Below are 11053 nucleotides of genomic sequence, written 5' to 3' on the forward strand. Positions count from 1 at the left end.
TATGTAGGGCCTAATAATCATTCCTCTGCTCATCTTCCTCTTCAGATCTTACTCATACTCTTGATATCAGCCATTATGCCTCAGAAAACTCCGGTCTTACAGACTCCAACTTTACCTTAGCTCATGTGCTGAGTTCATCCATCTAGATGTTCCAACACTTGCCCCTAGTTGTTTTGTTAGGAATATTTTTTTTTCTCCTCAAACCTTCTTTTTTGTTCTAGTTTTATAAGAGTTATTTTTATCATGAATGAGAAAATGCCCTTTTCTGTATATTAACATTTTTTAAAAATTCAGTTAGATTAGATTTAAATTTAAATTATTAAATAAAACAAAAAAGAGGTGATGGAACCCTTAAGAATTTGGGCCTAGTAGGAAGTGGTGAGTTCATTGAGACCATTGCCTTCTGGAGGGATTGCTGCTATTCTCATGGAGTAAGTTCTTGTGAAGGTGAGTTGTTATTAAAAAAAAAAAAAAGAAAGAAAGAAAGAAAAAAAAATGGCAAGACTGGCCCTTCCACTGTCTCTGGCTTACTGTGTCTCACCATGTCATCCCTTTGCACACAGTAAGTTCCCTTTCCATTTCTCCACCAGGTTTGGATATAGCTAAGGGAGCCCTCACTAGAGGAAGAACAGATGAGTTGGCAATCTTGAAATTTAAGCCTAAATAAATCTCTTTCTAAAGTACTCAGCCTCACATTTGCAGGTAAATGGATGCAGTTGGAGAAGATAATACTAAGTGAAGTTAGCCAATCCCAAAAAAAACAAATGGTGAATGTTTTCTCTGATATAAGGTGACTGACTCATAGTTGGGTAGGGAGAGGGAGCATGGAGGAATTGACAAACTCTAGATAGGGCAAAGAGGGGGAGGGGAAGGGAGGGGGCAGGGGGTTAGCAATGATGGAGGAATGTGATGGACATCATTATCCAAAGTACATGTATGAAGACATGTGTGAACATACTTTATATAAGTATATAAGTTGGTGTGAACATACTTTATATACAAACAGAGATATGAAAAATTGTGTTCTATATGTATAATAAGAATTGTGATGCATTCCACTATCATGTATTTAAAAAATAAGAGCAATTAAAAAAATAAAGTACCCAGCCTCAGGTATTTTATTACAGTAACAGAAACCAGTCAATTACATGAGTTTGATTTCCTCTTCTAACTTCTTAAGAATGGAACCTAAATGGTTGATGTTTAGTATTATCCTCTTTTTTAATTGCATAAAACTATAAATTATCCACTAATTACTATATCACACAGTGTATTTTCATATCCATTCAGTTTAAAATATTTTCTAATTTTTTTCCTGACTCTTCTTTAGCACAGATGCTATTTGAATGTATGCTTTTTAAATTTCCAAGTCTTTGGGATTTTCCAGATATTTTTCTGTTATTGGTCTCTAATTTAATTTTATTGTGTTAAGAGAATATTTTCTAGGATTTCAACATTTCTTGTTTATTGACTTTTTTTTTTGTACTGGAGATTGAACCCAGGGGCTCTTTACCACTGAGATATATTCCCATCCTTTTTAATTTTTTTTTATCTTGAGATAGTGTTTTGCAAAATTGCTAAAGTTCTCTCTAATTTGCCCAGACTGACCACAAACTTGAGATCTTCCTGCCTCTCCTCCCGAGTTGCTGGGATTTTAGACTTACTGACTTTTCTATGATTCAGTATATGGCCTATGAAGTGGAATTTTCCATGTAACTTGAAAATAAAGTGTATTCTTCTGCTATTGGGTTGAATAATCTATAGATGTCAATTAGAACACATTGGTAGGTTGAAAGTGTTCAAATCTTCCATATCCTACCAGGTGTGGGGTGCACACCTATAATCGCAGCTACTTGGGAGGCTGATATAGGAGGATTGCAAATTCAAGGCCAACCTTAGCAACTTAGCTAGGCTGTAGGCACCTTAGTGAAACCCTGTCTCCAAAAATTTTTTTAAAGATGGGGAGGGGAGGGATGTGTCTCAGTGGTAAAGCACTTTTGACTTCAATCCTCAGTACCAAAAACAAAAAAACAAAAAACTTACCAATTTTGTTTAATTTTTCTATTATTTATTGAGAGAATAATGCTAGAACATTAAAATATAATATATAAAAATAAATATAATTAAAATATAGCTGTCAATTTTCTTACTTCTGCTTTCATTTTTATCACTTATGTGAGCTTTGAAGATTTTTTTATTAGGTATATACAAAATTAGAATTATTATATGTTCTGGATATGTTCTTTTTATCATAATGAACTGTCTTCTTCATCCATGTCCCAATTCTGAAGTTCTATATTTCTGGCATTAATATAGCCACCAACATTCTCATGGTTAGCGTTATTTTCACATTCTTTACTTTTTACCTATCTTTGTCTTCATATTTAAAGTAGACAGGTAGACAACACATAGTTGACCATGTGTGTGTGCGTGCACACACGCATTCTGACCATCTTTGTCTTTTAATTAGAGTGTTTAGATTTTGCACATTCAATTCAATTAAGACTATGGTTATATTTAACTATACTGTCTTACAATTTCTCCCAAATGTTTTCCCTTTTTTACTTATTTACTTTGGCTTAAATATTATTCCATTTTATTTTCTCCATTGGATTATTAGTTACAACTTTTTTAATAGTTGTTGTGATATTAAAATATTCATCTTTAATAATACATTCTACCTTAAAATAACGGTGTGCCACTTTACATACTTGATATTCTTACAACATTGTCCTTCCATTTCCTCCTTATTCTTTGTGCCTTGTCATACATTTTACCTCTATATATGTTATAAAGCAAAAATTGCAGTATTATAATTTTTAATTTATTTTTCAAATTTTTTAAACAAAATCTCTGTTCACGTCAGATATTTTTCATCATGATCAGAACTATTCTCAAATCTTTGATTGCAAATTCTCCTCATTATAATAGAAGCTCTCCTTCATGAAGTAACTATAGCAGGTGGAAATCAGAATGAATGAGGGCACTTTTTAATTTCATTTCTTGTCTCTTTGTTTATCATACAAAAAACCTTCTCCATGGGACATCACCATAGTTATGCTCTAGCCATGGGAAAGAAGTTCAGGGGTTGCATGAGTACAACCAAGATCTGCCTGAAATCCTGATCCAGACTGACCAAATCTCTTCCCTTGGAGCCTGCAATTTTCAAACTATAGCCAAACAAATCTTCATCCAAGTAAAATTTCCCCCAATCCACTTTCTCCACCTTACCCTATCCTGTAGTTAGGGAATAACCCAAAGCTAAATCAGTATTCTCAGACCCTTCTACTCAGGTGAGGTTAGATCTTCAGTAACTACTACATCCATAACCCAACTTGAAACCACACCTTCATAAAATATTCGTCATAGGTGACCTGGTCCAAGAATTCCAGCAAGAAGACTCAAAGTATCTCAGTTATGAAACAGTGAAAAATTTATTGGTCTTAGGGTGTTTTTAGGAAGCAGGCATTGGAAGGTTTTTCAAAGGAGTCCAGAAGACATGAAGCCCACTGAAGGGATAATCTCCATGCCAGTGCTACAAAAATATCAATACTTATTCATTACATTCCATTTTTTGGGAACTGTATCAAGGGCTGAGGACTTTAAGGTTGCAAATAAGGACTTGAAGGGCTAGCAAGAAAGTTAGTCAGTGGGATAGAAAGCACAGGAATTGAAAAGGAAAGCTGAGACTAGCATCCATAGGGCAGCTAGAATTCAGATCTCTCCGAAGTCCTCTTCTTTTCAGGAATTTTGTCACCTGCAGCAAGACACACACAGTTACTGGCATCCTTGGATTCAGGACTCTAAACTCAGACCCAATTTCCTCATTCCCCTCACACATAATCCCCCCACCCCATTTTTCTGCCCTGTTCAGGTCCCAGGGAGAAGGCAGTCATCCCTGAACATGCCCTGGTCCTCTAGATGAACAGCAGTTAGGAGTCAAGGTGTACTCTTAGGTGACTGAATTTCATATCTAAGACCCAGCTGAGTGTGGAGGCATCCCACATGCCTCAAGTCACCAAAATATCCCAAGAAAGAGAAGGGTCACATTATTGAGGCCAGAGAAGCTCAACTCTGAAATAATGGTAATGAAGGAAGATTCATTGCTCACAATGTGTAAAACTGCTCTTTGTAAGGATTTCAAAACCAAAATACATTTGCCCATATGACCTTATAGAACATCTGAAACTATATTTCCTCTTTCCTGAAATTCTTTACTTCGTTGATAACCTTCTCTTCATTCTTCTGCCTCTATTTTTTCCCATTTTCTTCAAATATTTTTCTTTTGATATTTTGTGAATCATGCATTTTTACACTAATTTTGATTTTAAGATATTTCCTTAAAATAAGAATATACATTTCAAGCCAGGTGTGGTGGCTCATGCCTGTAATCCTAGTGGCTTGGGAGGCTGATGCAGAAAGATTGCAAGTTCAAGGACAGCCTCCACAACTCAGCAAGGCTCTAAGAAACTTAGTGAGACCCTGTCTCAAAATAAAAAACAAAAAGGTGTGGGGATGTGGATCAGTGGTTAAGCACTCCTGGGTTAAGTCTCTAGTACCAAAATAAGAAAGAAAGAAAAAAAAAAGCAAATAAATTTTAAAAATTCATGTACACCAAATACCACTTTATCAGATATATACAATAAAATAAACCTCATGAAATCCATTTGAAAATTTATCTACATGGTTGAGGAAAGAGGTTAGATATGGGAGTAAAGACTGAAGATAAAAGTGAACAAATTAACAAAGAGATGGAACTCGGAGGTATCCATGATGATGGTATACATGAACTGAGTAATGTAATTGACTTAACCCTTTGCACCTGAGATCCAGCATGAATGATACCAATGGTGATAATAGTGATGAATTAGACATAGTCATTATCATGGAAAGATCACTATCTAATGGGAAGAAAATCACAAAAACACAAATATAGGAAACATGGCAAGTTGTTAGATAGATAGATAGATAGATAGATACATAGATAGATAGATAGAAAACCATGAAATCCCAGAAGGAGCATTTTGTGTGAGCTTTGCCATTTGGTGAGTCCAAACAGAGAGAGCAAATAGTTTATTGGAAACCTGTCACACCACATTGTAATTATGCACAGAAATATGGGTCCGGTTCTAATATGGGTTTGTGGAGTGTTGGTCTTTTTCTTCATAAAATGGGGAATATAGGACAGTGTTTAAGGAAACAGTTTTGGATCCAGACTTCCTGGATTTGAATGGCAGATTCACTACTTCCTAGCCAAGTGACCTTGATCAAGTTGCTTAATACCTCTGTGTACATAAGATACAAGTATCTCTCATGAGTAAAATGATAACAATAGTAGTGCCAGACTAGAATATTTGCAAGAATAAAGTGAGCTAAGTAATAAATGCTCAGAATAATGCCTAAGCATATTAAGTACCCCATAAATAATCATGGGGTACTTAATATGTTTAAGTGTTGTCACTGTTGTTCATCTCTGTGCTTTAACCCATTAGAAGATCAATGTACATTTAATCATATTAAATTATTCCCCTTTTCTTTATATACAACAGGTACTTGGATCCTTCCTTTTTTCTCTGAATGCATCCTATGAGTCCCCACCACCATAGTCACTCACAGGGGTCCCTGGGCCCGGGGGTCACGACTGGAACGCAGAGCCCTTGTGATGAGCACCGTGCCTGTAATGATGCCCACCAGGCCCACTACCAGGCCCAGGGCACAAACCACAGTCTCTGTTGCCTCTGTCACTTGGACCGGCTCCTGGGCCTCTGGGAAAAAAAATGAAGAGATAAGTCAGAAGGTGTGGTGAAGTTTAGGGCTGGCTTGGGGTGTGTGGAGACTGAAGGTTACAGACCATTTGATGGAACGTTAGGATAGGAGACTGGGGAAGCTGGAGCAGAGAGCACCAGGTCCTGGGGGAGAGGGTGCATGGAGGGTGAGGAGGGGAAAGAGGCTCCATACCCCAGTGGTTGAGGCTCGGCTCCTCCAGGCCCCAGTGCTCCACCTTGCAGTCATAGACGTCCTCAGCTGAGGGCACGAAGGTCAGGAAGTGGAACTTGTGGAAATTGTAGTCTGTTCTGGGCAGGAAGACAGACTCAGAAACACCCTCGGTGACAGGCTGCCCGTTGCGCAGCCACGTGACATTGAGCACTGGAGGGAAGAATCTGTCCACGTGGCAGATGAGGGTGTTGGGCTGGCCCAGCTCCACAGGCTCCTTGGGAAACACGGTCACCTCGGGAGGCTCTGGGAGGAGACAGAACCTGGTGAGTGCCCTGTTCTGGGATGAACTACGAAGACTACCCCTGGGGGTGACATCTACCTCAGGCTCAGACTTTGTGACATCTCTGGGCTCCTGAATCAGAGCCAGGAGTCTCATCCCACTGGCCAACCTCACTCAGCTGACCTTCCTGTGCAGTGGGAAGGGGCGAGGCAGCCCTCAACTATGCTGGAATGAGCCCACAGCCACGGGGAAGAGCGTCCCTCAGTTGTGGGCATCAAGTCTCCCATTCTGTGTGACAGAGGGGCCTCCCATCCCATCCCAGTTGATTGGAGAAGCAAAGACAGGCAGTACCGCTGGAGTCCTGGGTGTGATTGGTGCGCTCTGTCAGGATATCCAGGTTTGACTTTACTATAGCAATGTTAGTCAGCCCGCCCTGAAAATCAAAGGAAAGGCCTCGGCCAAATTCAGACAGTTGCCAGATGGTCTCCTTCTTGTCCCGATCCACGTAGAACATCTCATCCTCATCAAACTCAAACATAAACTCCCCAGATGGTGCATTGGTCTGGGCAAACATGGCAAACCTTGTTACATGGTCCACTGTATAAAGAAAATAGAGAAAACCATGACAAAAGCAAGAATGAATATGTGAGTGGTGGACAAGCAAGAATGAAAAGATTTCTTAATATAAAAATAAAGAAAGAGGTCAAAGGAAAGATACATGGGGAAAGAAGCGGTAACATAAAAAAAGCAATGGTGCAGAGCAGTTACAAAAGGATCTGAGAGAGGAACAAAATTAGGAGAGGATCATTGAGAAGTCTAGGTGCCTCCTGATCCATTGAAAGCCTGAGTATCATGGTCTTACAGAAATATCCGCAATAACAGTGACAAATAACATTTAATGAGCACTTACTAAGTGCCAGGCATTGTTCTAAATACTTATTTTACTATTTATCACAATAATTCTATGAATCAAATATACAAAGTATGCTTTACAAATAAGGAAAGGCAGAGAAGTTAAGTAACTTAAGGTCACACAGCTATGTGTAGCTAGTAGAAAAATTCTTCCCAATAAGTTCTCAATTCTTCTAGGACCATAGATGTAAAAGTGTTTTTAGAGTCATGGAGGTGGACGAGTAGGAATACTATGTGTCTCCTTACAGAACACAGAGAAATAGCATAAAGTTGAGAGAGAAAAGAAATTGTCCCTCACATTTTAGTGCTCTTTAGAGTCCTTAAGTTTCTGTTTTTAATAGGTTCAAATATATTTCCTGTTCATAAATAGCATTGTATAACTTTGTTCATAATATTTTTCCTTATGAATCCATTTAATCTATTTATAAGTCACTCTCCTTCAGTCTTTCAAATTTGTTCATAATATTTTTTCATTTTAGGCATATTAAATCCAAAGGTTTAGTGCAGTTTTTCTGGCATGAGGTTCAAACTTTCTTTTTTAATTTTTGTTTTTATTTTTGTTTTCAATGGGCCTACAAGTGTTGCTGAGTTTGATAGAACAATGGGATTTATTTTTTGTTTGTTTCTTAGTCTTTATTAGTTTATAAGAAATAGCAAAAGACAAGAAACTATCATCATTAAATGAAGCAATGAATATCTGAGTTTCTGGGCTTCAAATGACAGAGCAAGGGTGAAAAGGCCTTCAGGGCTTATTTTATCCAACCTCCTAAATCACAAATTTCCCTGAGTTTGCAATCTCAAGGCAAGGGGGAAACCCGGGGATTCCCGTCTATGCTTGGACACTTACAGTGAGAACACTGTTTCACAAGCATTGTTACGTTCCTTCTCAGTTGAGAAGAATCATCATCAGAAAAGAAGGCAAAACAAAAAGAAACCTAACCCTCCAAGATAAAGAAGAGATGGGGGCTGGGTATGTAGTTCAATAGAGTTTGCCCAGTATGTTCAAGGGCCTGGGCTCAATCCTAGGAGGGAAAAACAAACAAACAAAACAGTGTGATGATAAAGAAATATTAAATTGATAACTGTGATTACCATTAAGAGATTATATTCTACAAGAATTGGTAAGTGAGATGGGAAGTAGAAAGTACTCTTATTCTTAGGCTCATCAATGCAACCATCTTTCTTTCTTTTATTTTATTGTTTTTAAAAATTATTTTCAACTAACAAATAAAAATTGTCTATGTTGTGTACAACATGTTGTTTTGAAACATATTCATTGTGAAATGGCAGACAAGCTAATTAGCATAAATATTACCTCATATGCTTGTCCTTTTGTTTATGTATGAGAGCACTTAAAATCCACTCTCTTGGCATAAAATTGTCTAATGAAGAGTACAATCATCAGACTCGGGTCTGGATTTATTAATTCCAGTTACTATCCTGTAATCTCTTAGACTAATTCCTCCTCTAAATCTAAAATTTTGTGTCCTTTGATGAACACATCCCAAATCCAGTGCAATCTTAAGTCCACCAGTTTAAAAGGTAATAAAGGAAGACTTTTGAAGTGGGAGAAGACTTTGAGTCTAGTGTGGGGCATATTGCATTTAGATTATCTAACAGTTATCTAAGTAGAAATGATACATGGACAGTCATACATGATGGTTGACTTCGGGGGATAGGTTTGGGCCAGAGGACTGAAGGGTTAGATGAGATTTTCCATGCAAAGTGCATAAAATGAAAAATGTGGATATCTAAGGGAATGCATCTGGTAACACGATAGTTAAGAAGCTCATTTAAGGAGGAAAAGGAAGTTCCAGAGAAACAGGAGAAAAATTAAGATGGAGTATATTAAAGGAGGATCTAAAGAAAAGTTCCAGTAACAAATAGAAAAAAATGGATTGCAGTGAAAATGTTATCAAGAACTTGAGTCAGAGAGACATTGAAAAGTATCCTCTGGATTTGGACTTACATAGAGGTTACTGACAGTCAAGTTGAGAGCATCCTCAGGATGTATTGGAAACAAGTCAAAAGCTCAGTTAGGTGAGGACACAGAGTGTCTCTAGGTAGAGTACTGAGTGAAGGCAAGGTTGTTTTTTATTTGTTGGTTTATATTTGTGTTTCTAAAGTAAAGAACAAATGTACATGTTGAGAGAGAAGGAACCAGTGGGAGGGAAGCAATAATGACAGCGCTAAGTTAGTTATTTCCATCGAGAAGCCTAAAATGTCTTCATATCTGTGTGAAGATATATCATGGCACTTACTATAACACAACACTGAAAATAACCCAAGTGACCACCAACAGGGCAACAGATACTTCTGTTTCTGCACAGTCTCACCTCCTCTTCACTTCTATCCACCTCTGGACACCTTTGCCCTAAAATTAAACTGAAGGCTAGGACATATCTGTTTTTTTTTTTTAGTTGTAGTCAGACACAATACCTTTATTTTACTTATTTTTTTATGTGATGCTGAGGATTGAACCCAGGGCCTTGCACATGCAAGGCGAGTGTTCTACCGCTGAGCCACAACCCCTGTTGTGGGGGCACATCTTTTAGGTGATGAATTTGAATCCACATCACTACATTTTTGGATGACAATTTTATGCACAGGCTTGATGCTCCCTGGTGTCAGCAGCAGGAAGAAGACCATCTTAAATTGTTATCCCTGACTAGGTCCTGCATGGTCTAGCCATCCAAGGTCGAGACCTCTCAATGTAGCAATGGTCTTCAGGTCACTAGGGACCTGAATCACAGGGTTAATAAAAACATGAGCCACTAGTGTCTTGGAAGAAGGCAGAACCGCCCTCAAAGATCTTGGAAGAGTCCAAAGATCCCGAGAGAGAGGGACGAACACAGGAATACTCTAAGCAATTTATCTCCCAAGTTCCAACACACAGGGCCCATAACTCTGGGACACACAAAGCAGAAATTGAGCATTCAGGAAAGACAAGAGGAGTGCAGGATCCCAGTAGGGTTTAGTTAGAAAGTCACTGTGTGCAGAAGTCTGAGAAATGCAGAGTACAATCATCAGATTTGGGTCTGGATTTAAACCTTGGCTCTTTGGCTCGGTATACATAACCTTGGAAAATGTATTAATCTTTTGGAGCTTTGCTTTTTTTTTTTTCATCTCCAAAATGGAGAAAATAATATCTTGGTCAAAGGTTCTTGTGTCACGTAAAGAAGGGGAAAGAAATCACCTAGGTGTCTAGTAAGTTGTGGTGCTATTGCTATTACGATAATTGGAGCAAGAGGGAAAGAAGGCAAACTTCCCATGAGTGGGGGAAGACAGAAAAGGAACATAGAGGAAAATAGACAATAAGTTCCTAAAATCTCTAATTCCTAAAGCCATTAGCTGGCTGCCTGTCCCCCTCTCATACTGACATCCCCCGCCCACACACGCACCCTTTTGGGTCCTCCTGAGCACTCACCCTCTATGGCCCCAGCTCCTTGAAGACTCAGCAGGAAAGCCAGGGAGAGGGCTCTCAGGATCACGGTTCCAGTCTGGAACATTTTCTTTTTAGAGCACGCCTTATGGGGTCCCCAGGTGACAAGAATGAGCACAGGAACAGTGCTGAGGAACTGAGGCAGAACGGAGACAGACAAGAGCTCTGAAACTGTGGGCTTCTATAGACTGAAATTGTGAGAAGGGGTGGAGAGGGATGAGCACAGCCGGGCTTAACCAATCAGAGACCTGGTAGAGCTGACTCTCCCTGTTGCCAGGTAAAGAGAGACTGCAAGGGGCTCAGGAGGAGGTGGAGGACTTCCAGGAGCCAGCAAGATTGAGGGAGCACCAATTCGGAGTTGATTTTCAGAGTTAGGCTTGAAAAGATAAATTGTACATTCTTCTGGCAGCAAATGTTTTATATTATGTTGTTGAACAATAAGATTAGTCTCCCTGCATTCTCCTACCCAAACCCCACCCCAA

The 11053-nt window shown here is 38.8% G+C and overlaps 1 protein-coding gene across 2 annotated transcripts; it reads right to left on the minus strand.

Moving 5' to 3' along the window:
• Positions 1 to 3411: 3411 nt before the first annotated feature.
• Positions 3412 to 10806, minus strand: LOC107143799 (HLA class II histocompatibility antigen, DP alpha 1 chain). Of its 2 annotated transcripts, XM_015487550.2 has the most exons (5): positions 10557 to 10806; positions 6569 to 6814; positions 5959 to 6240; positions 5615 to 5765; positions 3412 to 3757 (listed from the first exon to the last, which is right to left on the minus strand). In XM_015487550.2, exons 1-5 carry the CDS (start codon positions 10636 to 10638, stop codon positions 3754 to 3756), a joined length of 765 nt encoding a protein of 254 aa, XP_015343036.1. In that variant the 5' UTR covers positions 10639 to 10806; the 3' UTR covers positions 3412 to 3753. The 2 variants fall into 2 exon arrangements, with proteins under 2 accessions (XP_015343036.1, XP_048661072.1); XM_048805115.1 differs by lacking the exon at positions 3412 to 3757 and having other exon boundaries at positions 5611 to 5765.
• Positions 10807 to 11053: the final 247 nt, after the last annotated feature.

Source organism: Marmota marmota, unplaced genomic scaffold (genome assembly GCF_001458135.2).
Source record: "Marmota marmota marmota unplaced genomic scaffold, marMar, whole genome shotgun sequence".
Classification (NCBI taxonomy): Eukaryota; Metazoa; Chordata; class Mammalia; order Rodentia; family Sciuridae; genus Marmota; species Marmota marmota.